Genomic DNA, 19,777 nt, shown 5'->3' on the forward strand with positions numbered 1-19,777 from the left:
CCGCTTGGAAAGCTAACTGGAGTGCCTTTGCCAGTGACAAATCATCAGGTTCAAGTAACAGTCTTTCACATACTTTCTTGTTGTTTGTATGCTCGATTAGTTGGTCATGTACCATTTCCTCCTGCAGTGCCCCAAATTTACACTAGCTAGCTAAGCCCCATAGATTTGCCACACACTGGTATACAGACTCACCAGGCAGCTGATGGTGCCGTCGGAACTGAAACGGATGGAGACGGGCACTTTGGGGTGTAGAGAAGTGTGTCTCCTTGAGAGCCACAGCATCAGCAAAACCCGAGTGTCCCGAACACATGCTGTCCCTCTGCGCAGTGTAGCACCAGTGCTTTTAGCCTAGCGTCACTCACGTCTTGTAAGCCCAGGGCAGTAATGTATGTTGGGGGGCTTTACTTGGCTCATCGCGCTCTAGCGACTACTTGTGGCGGTTGTCAGTTGAACAGTAATTCCTCCGACACATTGGTGTGGCTGGCCTCCAGGTTAAGCGGGTGGGTGTTAAAGAAGCTCAGTTTGGTGAGTAATGTTTTGGAGGACACGTGACTCGACCTTCGCCTCCCGAGCCAATTGCGGAGTTGCAGACAAGATCAAAATTGGGGAGAAAAGGGGGCAAAAATATACAGTGCCTTGCGAAAGTATTCGGCCCCCTTGAACTTTGCAACCTTTTGCCACATTTCAGGCTTCAAACATAAAGATATAAAACTATTTTTTTGTGAAGAATCAACAACAAGTGGGACACAATCATGAAGTGGAACGACATTTATTGGATATTTCAAACTTTTTTAACAAATCAAAAACTGAAAAATTGGACGTGCAAAATTATTCAGCCCCTTTACTTTCAGTGCAGCAAACTCTCTCCAGAAGTTCAGTGAGGATCTCTGAATGATCCAATGTTGACCTAAATGACTAATGAGGATAAATACAATCCACCTGTGTGTAATCAAGTCTCCGTATAAATGCACCTGCACTGTGATAGTCTCAGAGGTCCGTTAAAAGCACAGAGAGCATCATGAAGAACAAGGAACACACCAGGCAGGTCCAAGATACTGTTGTGAAGAAGTTTAAAGCTGGATTTGGATACAAAAAGATTTCCCAAGCTTTAAACATCCCAAGGAGCACTGTGCAAGCGATAATATTGAAATGGAAGGAGTATCAGACCACTGCAAATCTACCAAGACCTGGCCGTCCCTCTAAACTTTCAGCTCATACAAGGAGAAGACTGATCAGATATGCAGCCAAGAGGCCCATGATCACTCTGGATGAACTGCAGAGATCTACAGCTGAGGTGGGAGACTCTGTCCATAGGAAAACAATCAGTCGTATATTGCACAAATCTGGCCTTTATGGAAGAGTGGCAAGAAAGCCATTTCTTAAAGATATCCATAAAAAGTGTTGTTTAAAGTTTGCCACAAGCCACCTGGGAGACACACCAAACATGTGGAAGAAGGTGCTCTGGTCAGATGCAACCAAAATTATACTTTTTGGCAACAATGCAAAACGTTATGTTTGGCGTAAAAGCAACACAGCTGAACACACCATCCCCACTGTCAAACATGGTGGTGGCAGCATCATGGTTTGGGCCTGTTTTTCTTCAGCAGGGACAGGGAAGATGGTTAAAATTGATGGGGAGATGGATGGAGCCAAATACAGGACCATTCTGGAAGAAAACCCGATGGAGTCTGCAAAAGACCTGAGACTGGGACGGAGATTTGTCTTCCAACAAGACAATGATCCAAAACATAAAGCAAAATCTACAATGGAATGGTTCAAAAATAAACATATCCAGGTGTTAGAATGGCCAAGTCAAAGTCCAGACCTGAATCCAATCGAGAATCTGTGGAAAGAACTGAAAACTGCTGTTCACAAATGCTCTCCATCCAACCTCACTGAGCTCGAGCTGTTTTGCAAGGAGGAATGGGAAAAGATTTAAGTCTCTCGATGTGCAAAACTGATAGAGACATACCCCAAGCGACTTACAGCTGTAATCGCAGCAAAAGGTGGCGCTACAAAGTATTAACTTAAGGGGGCTGAATAATTTTGCACGCCCAATTTTTCAGTTTTTGATTTGTTAAAAAAGTTTGAAATATCCAATAAATGTCGTTCCACTTCATGATTGTGTCCCACTTGTTGTTGATTCTTCACAAATAAATACAGTTTTATATCTTTATGTTTGAAGCCTGAAATGTGGCAAAAGGTCACAAAGTTCAAGGGGGCCGAATACTTTCGCAAGGCACTGTATATATATTTTTTATGATAATGCAACTTTCTAATAGAGAATTACATGCATAATCGCATTTGCAGACTTATGTAAGATTGCCTATTATTCCTAATGTGATGAGTAGATTGGATAGTCATAATTTAGGCTAATACTATAACTCAATCACTGTTTGCAACAAAAATCAAATGTTCAATGATGGCTGAGCTCATGTAGCATAGAGCAGGCCTAGGCTATATCAGGTACATTTCTTCTTTCTTTGCATGGGAAAAATGTGGCCTTTTATAAACACATTTCATGCAATTCTGCTACACTTTATATGACTGGAGACATCAGCAGAATATGTTTTATAGGACAAATTATAGGGTAGCCTACTGCTGACGGTGACAAAAAGATACATAAAAACGACGTTGTCCATATAATAGGCCTACGAGAAGGGGCGATACTAATCGAATATGACATCCATCTAAACTGGAGGAGGAAGTTATTGTCCAAAAACAAACTTTTAAGTAGCACTGACCCAATAATGATAAATAGTGAATATGTGCAGTGTGCTTTCACTGGGGATATTGCAAATGCTCTCCGCCGGTGCCAATAAGATAGGCTATACTTTTTGTTCACTCAATTCAATTGAGAATTTAAGACAGATGAGTCTTTTCATTGTTTTCTCTTTACAGCAACAACCATTTTCTTTCCAAAATATGTTTTCCCACATTGTATTTTGAAATATTGCAATATGCCTAGCTTAGCCTCTATTTTTCACAGACAGTCACAACTCAGCAATAATTTGCCCAAATTGCATTCGCTGCCTTTCCTTCTGGCTATAGGCAATTGATTTTAAACAATCCACAAACCTTACTTAAAAAAATAAGAATCAAATCAAATGTATTTATATAGCCCTTCGTACATCAGCTGATATCTCAAAGTGCTGTACAGAAACCCAGCCTAAAACCCCAAACAGCAAGCAAGGCAGGTGTAGAAGCACGGTGGCTAGGAAAAACTCCATAGAAAGGACAAAACCTAGGAAGAAACCTAGAGAGGAACCAGGCTATGTGGGGTGGCCTCTTCTGGCTGTGCTGGGTAGAGATTATAACAGAACATGGTGTGCCAAGATGTTCAAATGTTCATAAATGACCAGCATGGTCCAATAATAATAAGGCAGAACTGTTGAAACTGGAGCAGCAGCACTGCCAGGTGGACTGGGGACAGCAAGGAGTCATCATGTCAGGTAGTCCTGAGGCATGGTCCTAGGGCTCAGGTCGTCCGAGAGAGAGAGAAAAAAAGAGAGAATTAGAGAGAGCACACTTAAATTCACACAGGACACCGAATAGGACAGGAGAAGTACTCCAGATATAACAAACTGACCCTAGCCCCCCGACACATAAACTACTGCAGCATAAATACTGGAGGCTGAGACAGGAGGGGTCAGGAGACTAAGCCGGATTGGGGCGTGCTTTTACTGTAAATCCTCATAGTATGTTACAGTGGGGCAAAAAAGTATTTAGTCAGTCACCAATTGTGCAAGTTCTCCCACTTAAAAAGATGAGAGAGGCCTGTAATTTTCATCATAGGTACAGTCTTCCTATGACAGACAAAATGAGGGAAAAATATCCAGAAAATCACATTGTAGGATTTGTAATGAATTTATTTGCAAATTATGGTGGAAAATAAGTATTTGGTCAATAACAAAAGTTTATCTCAATACTTTGTTACAGTGGGGCAAAAAAGTATTTAGTCAGCCACCAATTGTGCAAGTTCTCCCACTTAAAAAGATGAGAGAGGCCTGTAATTTTCATCATAGGTACAGTCTTCCCAGCCTGGTGCAGGTCTACAATTTTGTTTCTGGTGTCCTTTGACAGCTCTTTGGTCTTGGCCATAGTGGAGTTTAGAGTGTGACTGTTTGAGGTTGTGGACAGGTGTATTTTATACTGATAACAAGTTCAAACAGGTGCCATTAATACAGGTAACGAGTGGAGGACAGAGGAGCCTCTTAAAGAAGAAGTTACAGGTCTGTGGGAGCCAAAAATCTTACTTGTTTGTAGGTGACCAAATACTTATTTTCCACCATAATTTGCTAATAAATTCATTAAATCCTACAATGTGATTTTCTGGATTTTTTCTTCTCCTCATTTTGTCTGTCATAGTTGAAGTGTACCTATGATGAAAAGTACAGGCCTCTCTCATCTTTTTAAGTGGGAGAACTTGCACAATTGGTGGCTGACTAAATACTTTTTTGCCCCACTGTAACGGTTTTCTTCGTGAGAAGGAGAGTCGGACCAAAATGCAGCGTGTAGATTGCGATCCATGTTTAAATGAACAAACGTAAAACACGAATCAATGCAAACACTACAAAATAAAGAACGTGATGAACGTAACGAAAACCTAAAACAGCCTATCTGGTGAAAAACACATAGACAGGAACAATCACCCACAAACACACAGTGAACCCCAGGCTACCTAAATATGGTTCCCAATCAGAGACAATGATGAACACCTGCCTCTGACTGAGAACCATATCAGGCTGAACATAGAAATAGACAAACAAGACATGAAACATAGAATGCCCACTCAGATCACACCCTGACCAATCAAAACATAGAAAATACAAAGTAAACTATGGTCAGGGCGTGACAGTACCCCCCCCCCCAAGGTGCGGACTCCGGCCGCAAAACCTGAACCTATAGGGGAGGGTCTGGGTGGGCATCTGTCCGCGGTGGCGGCTCTGGCGCTGGACGTGGACCCCACTCCATGACAGTTTTAATCCCCCTCCTAAACGTCCCTAAATAGGTTACCCACCACAATGATAACATGGGACAGAGGGACAGCTCGGGACAGAGGTAACTCGGGACAGATGGGTAGCTCAGCCCTGAGAGGAAGCTCAGCACTGAGAAGAAGCTCAGCACTGAGAAGAAGCTCAGCACTGAGAAGAAGCTCAGGCAGGTGGTTAGATCCGGCAGATCCTGGCTGGCTGGCGGTTCTGGAAGATCCTGGCTGACTGGCGGATCCGGAAGATCCTGGCTGACTGGCGGATCTGGGAGAATCTGGACGACTGGCAGATCTGGGAGAATCTGGACGACTGGCAGATCTGGGAGAATCTGGACGACTGGCAGATCTGGGAGAATCTGGACGACTGGCAGATCTGGGAGAATCTGGCCGACTGGCAGATCTGGAAGAGTCTGGCCGACTGGCAGATCTGGAAGAGTCTGGTCGACTGGCAGATCTGGAAGAGTCTGGTCGACTGGCAGATCTGGAAGAGTCTGGACGACTGGCAGATCTGGAAGAGTCTGGACGACTGGCAGATCTGGAAGAGTCTGGACGACTGGCAGATCTGGAAGAGTCTGGACGACTGGCAGATCTGGAAGAGTCTGGACGACTGGCAGATCTGGAAGAGTCTGGACGACTGGCAGATCTGGAAGAGTCTGGACGACTGGCAGATCTGGAAGAGTCTGGACGACGGGCAGATCTGGAAGAGTCTGGTCGACTGGCAGATCTGGAAGAGTCTGGACGACTGGCAGATCTGGAAGAGTCTGGACGACTGGCAGATCTGGAAGAGACTGGTCGACACAGACTGGCTGCTCTGGCTGCTCCATGCTGACTGACAGCTCTGGCTGCTCCATGCTGGCAGACTGCTCTGGCTGCTCCATGATGACTGGTAGCTCTGGCTGCTCCATGCTGACTGGCTGCTCCATGCTGACTGGCAGCTCTGGCCGCTCCATGCTGACTGGCTGCTCTGGCTGCTCCATGCTGACTGGCTGCTCCATGCTGACTGGCTGCTCCATGCTGACTGGCGGCCCTGGCTGCTCCATGCTGACTGGCGGCCCTGGCTGCTCCATGCTGACTGGCGGCCCTGGCTGCTCCATGCTGACTGGCGGCTCCATGCTAACTGGCAGCTCTGGCGGCTCCTTGCAGACTGGCAGCTCTGGCGGCTCCTTGCAGACTGGCAGCTTTGGCGGCATCCTGCAGACTGGCAGCTCTGGCGGCTCCTTGCAGACTGGCAGCTCCATGCAGACTGGCAGCTCCTTGCAGACTGGCAGCTCCTTGCAGACTGGCAGCTCTATGCTAACTGGCAGCTCTATGCTAACTGGCAGCTCTATGCTAACTGGCAGCTCTATGCTAACTGGCAGTTCTGAACAGGCGGGAGACTCCGGCAGCGCTGTAGAGAAGGCAGGCTCTAACAGCGCTAAACAGGCGGGAGACTCCGACAGCGCTGAAGAGAAGGGAGGCTCCGACAGCGCTGGACAGGCGAGGCGCACTATAGGCCTGATGCGTGGTGCTGGCACTGGTGGTACTGGGCCGAGGACACGCACAGGAAGCCTAGTGCGGGGAGCTGCTACCGGAGGGCTGGGGTGTGGAGGTGGTACTGGAAAAACCGGACCGTGCAGGCGCACTGGAGCTCTTGAGCACCGAGCCTGCCCAACCTTACCTGGTTGAATGCTCACGGTCGCCCTGCCAGTGCGGCGAGGTGGAATAGCCCGCACTGGACTATGCAGGCGAACCGGCTGGTGCCATGTAAACCGGCCCAAGGAGACGCACTGGGGACCAGCTGCGTAGAGCTGGCTTAATGGCATTAGGCTCGACGCTCAATCTAGCCCGGCAGACACGCGGAGCTGGAATATACCGCACCGGGCTATGCACCCGCACTGGAGACACCGTGCGCACCACTGCATAACACGGTGCCTGTCCGGTCTCTCTAGCCCCCCGGTAAGCACAGGGAGTCTGCCCAGGTCTCCTACCTGGCGTAGCCATACTCCCTGTTAGCCCCCCCCCAAGAAATTTTTGGGGCTGCTTCTCAGGCTTCCATCCGCTACGTCGTGCTGCCTCCTCATATCTGCGCCTCTCCGCTTTCGCCGCCTCCAGTTCTTCTTTGGGGCGGCGATATTCTCCTGGCTGAGCCCAGGGTCCTCTTCCTTCTAATTCGTCCTCCCATGTCCATACCTCCTCTTTGGGCTGCTCCTTTGGGCGGCTACACTCCCCTGGTTTAGCCCAGGGTCCTCTCCCGTCGAGGATTTCCTCCCATGTCCAGAAATCCTTATTGCGCATCTCCTCGCGCTGCTCCTGCCTGTTGACACGCTGCTTGGTCCTTTTGTGGTGGGTGATTCTGTAACGGTTTTCTTCGTGAGAAGGAGAGTCGGACCAAAATGCAGCGTGTAGATTGCGATCCATGTTTAAATGAACAAACGTAAACCACGAATCAATGCAAACACTACAAAATAAAGAACGTGATGAACGTAACGAAAACCTAAAACAGCCTATCTGGTGAAAAACACATAGACAGGAACAATCACCCACAAACACACAGTGAACCCCAGGCTACCTAAATATGGTTCCCAATCAGAGACAATGATGAACACCTGCCTCTGACTGAGAACCATATCAGGCTGAACATAGAAATAGACAAACAAGACATGAAACATAGAATGCCCACTCAGATCACACCCTGACCAATCAAAACATAGAAAATACAAAGTAAACTATGGTCAGGGCGTGACACCCACTGTATACCGAGTGACTGACTGAAAGGGAGTATACATTTATGAATATAACTACTGTTCCCTAAAGGAGGGAACGAGGTATAACATATTTTGGGCCGCACCTTCAGATGATTTGAGCTTGCTGAAGAGCAGTACTGAATTGAGAAAATGAATGCGAGCCCCGGTATCATAGCTAAGAAGGCGGGGCTTCCGAGGGCACGCTCCTTACCCATTGAACCGTTGGGTGTGATTTCAGTTTTCTTCCTGTGAATATGATTGGTCGTTGAGTCACCCATAGTATGTTATACCTAGTTCCCTCCTTCAAGGATCAGTAGTTATATTAATAACTGTACGTTCTACTCTGTTTCTCAGATCCTAAACCAATGGTTTGAGTCAGAGCTGTCTATATATATATAGCCCAGGAATGGGCCAAAATTCACCCAACTTATTGTGAGAAGCTTGTGGAAGGCTACCTGAAACATTTGAAAGAAATAAAAGCTGAAATAAATCATTCTCTCTACTATTATTCTGACATTTCACATTCATAATCTTAACCTTAACCTGATCTAAGATGGCAGTGTTGGACTAGTAACTGAAAGGTTGCAAGTTCAAATCCCCGAGCTGACAAGGTACAAATCTGTCATTCAGCCCCTGTTCCTAGGCCGTCATTGAAAATAAGATTTTTTTTCTTAACTGACTTGCCTAGTTAAATAAAGGTAAAATTAAAAAAATAAGACAGGAAATTTTTACTCAGATTAAATGTCAGGAATTGTGAAAAACTGAGTTTAAATGTATTTGGCTAAGGTGTATGTAAACTTCAGACTTCAACTGTATGTATGTGTGTATATATATATATATATATATATATATATATATATATATATATATATATATATATATACAGTGCCTTGCGAAAGTATTCGGCCCCCTTGAACTTTGCGACCTTTTGCCACATTTCAGGCTTCAAACATTAAGATATAAAACTGTATTTTTTTGTGAAGAATCAACAACAAGTGGGACACAATCATGAAGTGGAACAACATTTATTGGATATTTCAAACTTTTTTAACAAATCAAAAACTGAAAAATTGGGCGTGCAAAATTATTCAGCCCCCTTAAGTTAATACTTTGTAGAGCCACCTTTTGCTGCGATTATTATATATATATATATATATATATATATATTATTATTTTTTTTTCTTCATATATATATATATATATATATATATATTTTGCTATAATATTGAATAAGAATATTGGCTTTGCTGTCTAACCCTTCCTCATCTGATTCTAGTTGCGTCCATGTTGTAAAGCTTTACAGCGTCTTTTGTGCCTTGCTGAATATCTATACTATTTATTTTTAATTTTCAGATCCTGAACCGTTGGTTTGAATCTGAGCCTCTTAAAGCCACACTGGCTACAGATGCTGTGATAGGAGCTATGACCAGCCCTAACAGCCCTGGCAGTGGGTGAGACACACACACACATACACACCACACACACCCCTCTCAGAATTAAATAGAACGTTATATTATATGTTTTGGACAATAATGTTTCCCCCTTTGTATCTCCCATCCGCAGGTATGTCCTCCTTCATCATGTGATGGGGGAGCTGGAGAAGGAGAAGGGTGCGTGGGGTTATGTGGAGGGGGGCATGGGAGGGGTGTCCAAGGCCATTGCTAGCTCTGCCCGCTCCCACGGAGCAGACATCTTTACTGAACAGGTCAGCTGGCTGGATAGGCACTGCTTTCACATTTGTTCTATTCTATAGTGTTTTTCAGTTCATGTTAAACTGTAATGGTCCAGCTGATTTATAATCCAGTGAATAAACATACATACAGCCAGATAGGACAGATTTAATTTCCCCAGGAGTGGTTATCTAGTGGTTCCCTAGTTGGTAACTCAACCTTTTGAATTTAACAGCTAATGGAAAATATAATGTGTTCTTGTGTGATATCTGTGAGTGGGTGTGCATGCATATGGGTTACAGGATGTGCATCAGGTCTTGGTTGGGTCAGATGGCAGTGCCAAAGGGGTGGTCCTGAAGGATGGCACAGAGATCTACAGCAGAGTGGTACTGTCCAACGCTACACCCTACGTCACCTTTAAAACACTCACCCCTCAGGTAATGCATCTTACAGGTAACACACTTTCACATCTTAACACACCTCAAGACTGGTGATTAACTTTAATCTCCAGTCAGATTGAATATGAGACAATATGGCAATGTGAGACTATCCCATTGGAGAACAAGCTCAAAATTCCATAGCTCATTCACAGTGCCTTCAGAAAGTATTCAGACCCCATGATTTTTTCCAAATTGGTTAGGTTACAGCCTTATTCAACAAAATAAATCCTAATCAATCTACACACAAACCCCCACAATGACAAATCAAAGCAGGTTTTAAGAAATGTTTGCAAATGTATAAAAAAAACAACTGAAATATCACATTTACATAAGTATTCAGACCCTTTACTCAGTACTTTGGTGAAGCACCTTTGGCAGCGATTACAGCCTCGAGTCTTCTTGGGTATAACGCTACAAGCTTGGTAGACCTGTATTTGGGGAGCTTCTCCCGTTCTTCTCTGCAGACCCTCTCAAGTTCTGTCAGGTTGGATGGGGAGCGTTGCTGCACAGCTATTTTCAGGTCTCTACAGAGATGATCGATTGGTTTCAAGTCCGGGCTCTGGCTGGGCCACTCAAGGATATTCAGAGACTTCCTGCGTTGTCTTGGATGTGTGCTTAGGGATGTTGTCCTATAGGAAGTTGAACCTTCAGCCCAGTCTGAGGTTCTGAGCGCTCTGGAGTAGGTTTTCATCAAGGATGTCTCTGTAATTTGCTCTAACCACTAGGCTACCCTGCCACCCCAATTGTCTTAAATAATGTATTTATTACTAACTAAGTAATTCACAGAAATCCATAAACAAACAAACAAGGTAAATGTGGTTACAAGAAATGATAGGGGAATGTGCCCTAGTGGGCTAAACCGGCATCGCGGCTTGTTAGACAAAAGGGGAAGTGGGGGTCAACTGAGATGAGACACTACAAAGTTGATAATTATAACAATTGAAATGCTAATCCTTTGCACATGAACGCTCACTCATTCGGGAACAATTGCCATTAATATATATATTTACACTCAGTGTGTCGTCGGGATCTTTGTTGAAAAGTTAGTTTCTGTTGGAGAGTTTTGTCCTCTCTCTCTCTCTCTCTCTCTCTCTCTCTCTGTCTTGGTTAGAGAGGAGAGTTCAGAGTGACATTCATTCATTTGTTATAGAATGGATGTTTCGGCGGTTGTCGTTCTTCACGTTCAATGATACTGAATTCCTAGCTGTAGACTAGTAATTAATATCAAAGACTTGTTCTTTTTCTGTTGGTATCGATAGTCTAACAGTTTAACCACATGGTATGGTTAAAATATTCAGCAATGGTCTACAACCTTTGTCCTCTCCTAATGGAGAAAAACATGGTCTGGTGATAATTTCCCAAAGTTGGGTTTTATTCGGAATTGCAGAAAAGGGGCTGTCCCAGGATGCCTGACCCTAACTGGGCTCAGGGACGGTCCTCTGATTTAGTTCAAATCAAAAGGGAATTGTATTTTCCTTCATTAAACAGTCAAAAATCATATTACACAATTTTACAAACAGTATCATACTCACTCATTCATTTTATACAACAATTAGATGTAAACCTCATATCTGAGGCTATTATATAAACAGCGTTATGGTAATGTGGCCACACCGTCTCCCATGAGCTTCCCCAAGTTGTAACAAACGGACCAGTTCATAGCTGGATTCTTCACCGATCTTTTATACTTTCTCCGGAACATGAAATTAGTTCGTACCTCAAGTTCTGTGAGGTGGAAGAAATTCCTTTGTGCTCTATGAAAATTTACTCTGCCTCTTATACTATGTGGCCATGTGGCAGGGTCTTCTCAGGAATTTACGACCTCTCTCTGACCACAGCAGCCTAGTTGAAGGAGGCAAGGGGGAGGCATCGAGAGGGGGATGGGGCTTGCTATACCCAAATAGGGCAACATCATGACATGATGCTGTCACCACCATGTTTCAATGTAGGGAGGGTGCCATGTTTCCTCTAGACATGACTCTTGGCATTCAGGCCAAAGAGTTCAATCTTGGTTTCATCAGACCAGAGAATCTTGTTTCTCATGTTCTGAGAGTCTTTAATTGTCATTTGGCAAACTCCAAGTGGGCTGTCATGTGCCTTTTACTGAGGAGTGGCTTCCGTCTGGCCACGGCCTGATTGGTGGAGTGCTGCAGAGATGGTTGTCCTTCTGGAAAGTTCTCCCATCTCCACAGAGGAACTGTAGAGGTCTGTCAGAGTGACCATCCGGTTCATGGTCACCTCCCTGACCAAGGCCCTTCTCCCCCGATTGCTCAGTTTGTCCAGCCGGCCAGCTCTAGGAAGAGTCTTGGTGGATCCAAACGTCTTCCATTTATTAATGATGGAGGCCACTGTTTTATTGGGGACCTTTATTGCTGCAGAAATGTTTTGGTACCCTTCCCCAGATCTGGGCCTCATGTCGGAGCTCTACGGACAATTCCTTTGACCTCATATCTTGGTTTTTGCTCAGACATGCACTGTCAACTGTGGGCCCTTATATAGACAGGTGTGTGCCTTTCCAAATCATGCCCAATCAATTGAATTCACCACAGGTGAACTCCAATCAAGTTGTAGAAACATCTCAAGGATGATCAATGGAAACAGGATGCACCGGAGCTCAATTTGGAGCCACAAAGGGTCTGAATACTTATGTAAATAATATATATAATTTTTTTTTTTTTTTTCATAAATTTGCGCATAATTCAAAGAAACGGTTTTCACTTTGTCATTAAGGGGTATTGTGTGTAGATTGCTGAGGATTTCTTTTTTATTAATCCATTTTAGAATAAGGCTGTAACATAACAAAATGTGGAAAAAGTCAAGGGGTCTGAATACTTGAAAAAGTAGGCTATTGAAAAGACAATAGCCTATATACATTACTTTCAGGAAGACATCAAACATTGTTCAAAAAATATTGTACTCAGAAGTGTAATATCGTGTTTGTGTCCTCTTACCTTAACCCTAACCCTTCTGTTTTGCTTCTCACAGAGTGCTCTTTCTCCAGCGTTCATCAAAGCTGTAGATCAGATAGACTACACCTCCCCTGTCACTAAGATTAATGGTACGACCCTTATCATATCTACCTCATACTTTTCTTTTGTGTTGAACTACCTTTTTTTCTCAAGTACTTACTGAACTTAAGTACTTAAAGTACTTACTTTAAGAAACCCTTAGCGTACAATTTCTGTAGCCACGAGGAAATCGAATTAACATAATAAAACTAAATCGCCATCAGAAATTGTCTGATTAAACTAGAGATATCTGTTTTTTTGCATGGACTGTGTCTCAATCCACTGCCCTTCCGCATTTGTTGTGAAAGTTGGCAGAGCTAGAGTGGTGTTTGTCAGACCATGAGACCAAATAGGTCTTCTCACAAAGTTTTATCAGCTGTATGGGTGGCTGGTCTCAGAAGATCCATCAGGTGAAGAAGCCGGATGTGGAGCTTACACACACGGATGTGGAGGTTACAAACGGCTGGCGCCGTTACAGGTAATCTGCGGTTGTGAGGCCGTTTGTACGTACTGCAAAATGACATTGGGAGACTGCTTATGGTAGAGAACTTAACATTAAATTATCTGGCAACAGCTCTGGTGGACATTCCTGCAGTCAGCATGTCAATTGCACGCTCCCTCAAAACTTGAGACATCTGTGGCATTGTGTTGTGACAAAACTTCACATTTTAGAGTGGCCTTTTATTGTCCCTAGCACAAAGTGCCCCTGTGTAATGGCCATGCTGTTCAATCAGCTTCATGATATGCCACACCTGTCAGGTGGCGGGATTATCTTAACAAAGTAGAAATGCTCACTAACAGGGATGTAAACAAATTTCTGGCCAAAATTTGAGATAAAAAATATTTTTGTGAATATGGAAAATGTATAAAAAAAATGTATAAATGTGTATATATATATATATATATATATATATATATATATATATATATATATATATATATATATATATATATATGTATATATGTGTACGTGTGCACACACGCAGTACCAGTCAAAAGTTTTGACACATCTACTCATTCAGGGGGTTTTCTTTATTTTTAAAATGTTCTACATTTTAGAATAATAGTAAAGACATCAAAACTATGAAATCATACATATGGAATCATGTAGTAACCAAAAAAGTGTTAAACAAATCAAATATATTTTCTCTTTTAGATTCTTCAAAGTAGCCATCCTAGATGACAGCTTTGCACACTCTTGGCATTTTCTCAACCAGCTTCTTGGGGAATGCTTTTACAATAGTCTTGAAGGAGTTCTCACATATGCTGAGCACTTGTTGGCTGCTTTTCCTTCACTCTGCGGTCCAACTCATCTCAAACCACCTCAATTGGGTTGAGGTCAGGTGATTGTGGAGGCCAGGTCATCTGGTGCAGCACTCCATCACTCTCTTTGGTCAGATAGCCCTTACACAGCCTGGAGGTGTGTTATGGGTCATTGTCCAGTTGAAAAACAATGATCGTCCCACAAAGCGCAAACCAGATGGGATGGCCTATCACTGCAGAATGCTGTGGTAGCCATGCTGGTTAAGTGTGCCTTGAATTCTAAATAAATCACAGACAGTGTCACCAGCAAAGCACCATCACACCTCCTCCTCCATGCTTCACAGTGGGAACCACACATGTGAAGATCATCCGTTCAGCTACTCTGTGTCTCACAAAGACACAGAGGTTGGAACCAGAAATCTCAAATTCGGACTCATCAGACCAAAGGACAGATTTCCACCTGTCTAATGTCCATTGCTCGTGTTTCTTGATCCAAGCAAGTCTCTTCTTCTGGATTAATTGTCAGAGTAGAGGACCTTATGCATTTCAGGTAAAATAATAAACCAATGTTTATATCCCAGGACAAATGATTTAGCAACAGCAAGGTAGCTAGCTAAATTGCCATGAATGTTTCATGTGTTTCGACCTGTCCATAAATTAATATAGTTGGTTCAGAGTTTGTTTACATTTTTTAACCTGCGTGTCCTGATCCCATCTGGTGTGGATGAACAAAATCAACATGCGTCTCATTGTCGTCACACGTCATCAGAGTGCGCATCTGAACACTGTGTGCTGGAAAACACCCGGTTGTTATTTTTGATTAAAACAAAACCGCTATTAATTAAATAAGATTTTGAAACCTGTTTTTGCATGGATTCCGCGGCGCGTTTAGCTTTAAACAACTAGGAACCACCGCTAACCAAACAACAGTGCTAGGTGGCTGTACTACAGACACCGGTCGTCATCGTGGGAAAGAAACCAACCTGGATACTAAGGAGATCCTGAGGGAAATCGCCGAATACCAACAGCTTTACACGATGGAGGAACAACATACTCCATCATGGAAAGATCCGACTACCTCGCAAAAGAACTCTACCCCGACAAAAGAAAGAAAAACAGATTAATCTACAGACACGGACGATTTACTTACCGTTGAAGTAGAGGCTAGTGCTCCGGCTGGAATCCATGCAACACTGGAAAAGTTGTGTGAGGAGGTAGCAGGGCTAAGGGGGAGTATGGGGTTTAGCCAGAGTGAAATTCTCACTCTCCAAGGAGAGAACAAGGCACTCAGCCAAGGTAAAAATCCACGATTCCAACATGGATTGTCTACTCAAGGAAAACGTGGTGATGGATTCACTGCTAGTCATACAAAGTCGTAGCATGCGTGAAAATCGAATGTTTTCTGGGATTCCTTAGGACGCATCCAATAATCCAGATGGTGCGATCAGAGAATTCATGTAATCCGCCTTGAAACTTCCTCTAGATAATTCACTGGGATTGATGATCCCTAAGCCAGGGATCATCAACTAGATTCAGCCGTGGTTCGTTTTTTTCTGCAGTGGATGGTTGGGGGGCAGGAACATAATTACAAATAACTTGGACCCATTCTTCCTAACAGTGGCAGTGGATAAGCTTCCTAACTTTTTAGCGGCCCCCACACCAGACGGCAAGCCTGGCCCACACCACCAGTGTTCTATCCATCTCAACTGTGAGAGTGTGGAGGTGTTACAGACAGCCTACGAAGACTGCAAGGAGGGACGGCCTTCGTTCAGGTAAACACAGACACGCATGTACGGACTCACACACATCCAGGGACCCACACAAGTGCATACAGGTTCACATACCACACACACACTCACTCGCTCACTCACTCACTCACATTCTTCCTTTTCTCTCCCCTACAGGCCCATGATCGAGATGACCATTCCATCGGTGTTGGACCCAACTTTGGCGCCCCCTGGTAGTCATGTGGTGTTACTGTTCACCCAGTTTACACCATATAGTCTGGTGGGAGGGAGAGCGTGGACAGACCAGGACAGAGAGGCCTTTGCAGACTCCGGTTAGAACGCACACACACACGTGGAAACACTCTTAGAGCAGTTGTCACTGATGCTAGTAACAGAAACATTGTCACTCACACAGAAAGTCATCATCCTCACAAGATTTTGTAGAACATTTTACTGCTCATCACAGGCATTATTGAACTTATATGAAACTGACTATGTCTCCTTGTGCCTGTGTATCTGTGTAGTATTTAGCTGGATTGAGCAGTATGCCCCTGGGTTCAAATCCTCCATTGTTGGCAAAGACATCCTGACTCCCCCCGACCTGGAGAGGATATTTGGCCTAACTGGAGGGGTATGTGTGTGTGCTTGTGTGTGTGAAAATGTCTGTGTATGCAGTGTGTGTGATGGTTCACATCCACAATGTATGTGCATATCAATATTTCAAGTCGATTTTCTAATAGCTAGTAGTAGAGTAGATAGTATTCCACTGGGAAGTAGCATGTATTTATACAAAGTTCTGATTTGCACACCACCAAACACCAAACCACAGGCTCTGAACCAGGAAGTGATTTATATAGGAGCGTCCCTCTTCTTCCTGCTTTCCTTTTGTCAGAGAGAGTGTGTGTATGTGTGCTAACTAACGGCATTGAACGGTTTATGGTTACGCCAACAGTTACCATGATACTGTCCGTCAGAATCAAAGCTCATATCTGGTATTCAAAGTAGTTCAACCACTTGGGTCTGCGGTATTTGTGTAAGTGTTTCTGGTTCATGGCTCATTTTGCATGCTTAAACTACTGTGCACTTTTACACTGCTGCTTTCACAAAGCCGATGAATGGACTCTGAAAGTGCAGTTTAAAGACTTAAGTCTAAGACTAGTGCAGTTAGTAAGTCCCAAGAGTATTACCAGCTTGACTATGTTCTCATCTACTCATTCACGGACTCAATTCCATTTCTCCTTATTTCATTCAGTCCTGTTCTTTCCATTCTCTCAGTTCCCCATCAGGGAACAACCATAGAGACATGGAGGAGTGACTCAAAGCCCCTGTCTTCTTAGTCATGCCTAAATGAGAAGTGGGGTTAGCAAAGTTATGCCCTAAACCTTACCCTTACTGACCCCCCCTATTCTACTTTAATGGCTAAGAGGGTGGAAACTCCCCCTAGCCCATGATCACCAATCCAATGCAATCCAATGCACTTCAGGGAGAACAGGGCAAATTGGACTTATTTATGTAGTATGGTATTTTATCCTCCACAGAATATCTTCCACGGAGCAATGTCATTGGATCAGCTCTACCTCGCTCGACCTCTGCCCTCCCTTTCAGACTACCGTTCACCAATCAAAGGGCTTTATCTTTGTGGCAGTGGCTCCCATCCAGGTTTGTGATTGGTCATAATTGGTTTATTGGAATTCTATCCGATGCCAGCTCCTAGTCATTCTAGTGTGTGTGTGTGTACCGATGTAGGATCTTCATTTAAGCCCGTTTGCTACAGTGGGAAAATAATCCTGCAGCAACAGGAACTGTGAATTATTATGTGGATCATAATGAATGGATATTTTTGAAGGGGTTGATACATTTTTCATTGGGCAAATCCAGGCTGAAATGTCAAAATGGAAATTACAAACTTTGGAAGCCTTTTTAAACTCAAATACAGTAAAAGTTTGCAAATAAATTCTCAGCAAATAAAGAGTGATCAAATGGAGATCCTATATCTCTCTCTGTGTGTGTGTGTGTGTGTGCGTGCGTGCGTGCGTGTGCATTCACTCTTGCATGTGGACCAGTACAAAAAAAAGAAAATGCACTCTACTGTAAGTCGCTCTGGATAAGAGCGTCTGCTAAATGACTAAAATGCCAATGTATTAGTGTGTGTGTGTTTCTCCTAAGGTGGTGGAGTGATGGGGTCTCCAGGGTGGAATGCTGCTCTGGCTGCCATGGCTGACCTGAAACGTGGCTGAAACCTTAACCTTAACCTTCTGACGGGATGAAGGGCGGGAGATTTGGACATCCATGCCAATACCTTAACACGGCCCTCCCAGTTGTAGGGGCTTCATAGCCCGGTGCACCGTTTGGGCAGTTTTTAAATTTAGGAATACTGAAATGATTTCCAATGTGCAAACTCTTCCCACCCGGTGCCCTTGGTTAGCTAAAATGAACACTCTGTTTCTAGAGGAACGATCTCAGATCCACAAACCTCAACTCTCAATGAAGAATCACAGATCTCCATCCATTTCCATCCACTTGTATGGTACTGTGACACCATGACACACACGTCTTTTATTAAACATTCAACTGATTCCCGACTGATGACATCCCAAAGTGAAGCTAATTCAATCCTTAAGCATACTAGAATTGTAGAATAGAACACTATAAGGAGTTGAAATCTGTAATTAAACATTAATGACTTAACAAAAGCTCAAACTCAAAAGCTCTCAGCCTAATTGAAGAAAATAATGTGCACTCCACATCAGTGTTTCCCAACTCCAGTCCTCCTGTACCCCCAACCGCACACATTTTTGCTGTAGGCTTAAAGAAACACACCTGATCAACTCATAGAGGGCTTGTTAATAAGTTGACAAATTGATAAGGGGGCTTTATCCAGGGCTACATTTGGGGGTACTGGAATTGGTATACACTGCTCTACGTGACACACACACAATTAATCTTCAAAGAGGTAAACAAAACAGAAGTAATAGTATGACATCAATTACTGTTTTGATTGTGTTAAACGCTGAAATGTATATGTGTTTTGTGAACAAAACTTACCAGAGGAATCTTTAAAATCAATTTCTATTGCTTAAACATTTTATGAACATTGCACAAAATTAATCTAGCTGAAATGGCATGCAGATGTGCAGCTATCTATCTCTTTGTCTCTGCCAGTGTCATTCTGTCTTAATTGAATATTCTGGTCCAAATTAAAACCATGTTTTCAGATTGACAGAATTGTTTCCATCCTATCTATTAAATGATGATATATCATACAACAAGTAGGAATCCATAGAATTACATAGTCATTTCATAGGACATCTGTGAGGAATCTCTCTGTCACTCAATGTTGTGTTTCTAAACACCCATCTATAGGTTATTACAGCAGGCCTATGTGTGTTATGGATCACCAAGCACTTAATAATTATGGTAATTGAATGCATTTACATTAACATATGGCTATAGTTGCTTTATGTTGAGTCTACAAGAGCAATTCTTCAACATCTTGAGTTTAAGGCTGCTTTCCAGGCATTAAACTATGTTTGGGAATCCCCCAACAGTCCATGTAAATTAGGGTGTAACTGTAAGGGGTTGGGAGTAGCATAGGCTAAATAGTAAATTAAGAACTATGCTGCGTTCATAACATTTTGTAAATTTGTAAATACCTGCACAGGACTGGGAAAACTCCCCTTGAACGCCGCTCCAACTGGTAATGACTACTGGGAAACTACAATCTATAATCTCTGATTGTTATTACAAGAAAACTTAGAAGGAAATTAGGAAAAAATATAGTTAAAATGTACATTCACCACCATTCAAAAGTTGGGGTCAATTAGAAATATAATTGTTTTTGAAAGGAAAAGCAACTTTTTTTTGTCCATTAAAATAACATCAAATTGATCAGAAATACAGTGTAGACATTGTTAATGTTGTAAATTACTATTGTAGCTGGAAATGGCTGATTTTTT

General features: G+C 43.3%; 1 protein-coding gene across 1 annotated transcript in view; it reads left to right on the forward strand.

Annotated features, from left to right (window-relative positions):
- The window catches only part of pyroxd2 (pyridine nucleotide-disulphide oxidoreductase domain 2), a 42,047-nt gene extending 23,006 nt beyond the window's left edge, over positions 1–19,041 (forward strand). Inside the window, exons 8-16 of the mRNA XM_021580865.2 lie at positions 9,067–9,164; positions 9,277–9,418; positions 9,686–9,820; positions 12,809–12,881; positions 15,713–15,866; positions 15,999–16,153; positions 16,346–16,452; positions 17,360–17,480; positions 17,988–19,041. Coding sequence (XP_021436540.1) covers positions 9,067–9,164; positions 9,277–9,418; positions 9,686–9,820; positions 12,809–12,881; positions 15,713–15,866; positions 15,999–16,153; positions 16,346–16,452; positions 17,360–17,480; positions 17,988–18,058 — 1,056 coding nt within the window. The 3' untranslated portion in view covers positions 18,059–19,041. The remainder of the gene's footprint in view (positions 1–9,066; positions 9,165–9,276; positions 9,419–9,685; positions 9,821–12,808; positions 12,882–15,712; positions 15,867–15,998; positions 16,154–16,345; positions 16,453–17,359; positions 17,481–17,987) is intronic.
- Positions 19,042–19,777: the final 736 nt, after the last annotated feature.

The sequence above is a fragment of the Oncorhynchus mykiss genome, chromosome 23 (assembly GCF_013265735.2).
Source record: "Oncorhynchus mykiss isolate Arlee chromosome 23, USDA_OmykA_1.1, whole genome shotgun sequence".
NCBI lineage: Eukaryota > Metazoa > Chordata > Actinopteri > Salmoniformes > Salmonidae > Oncorhynchus > Oncorhynchus mykiss.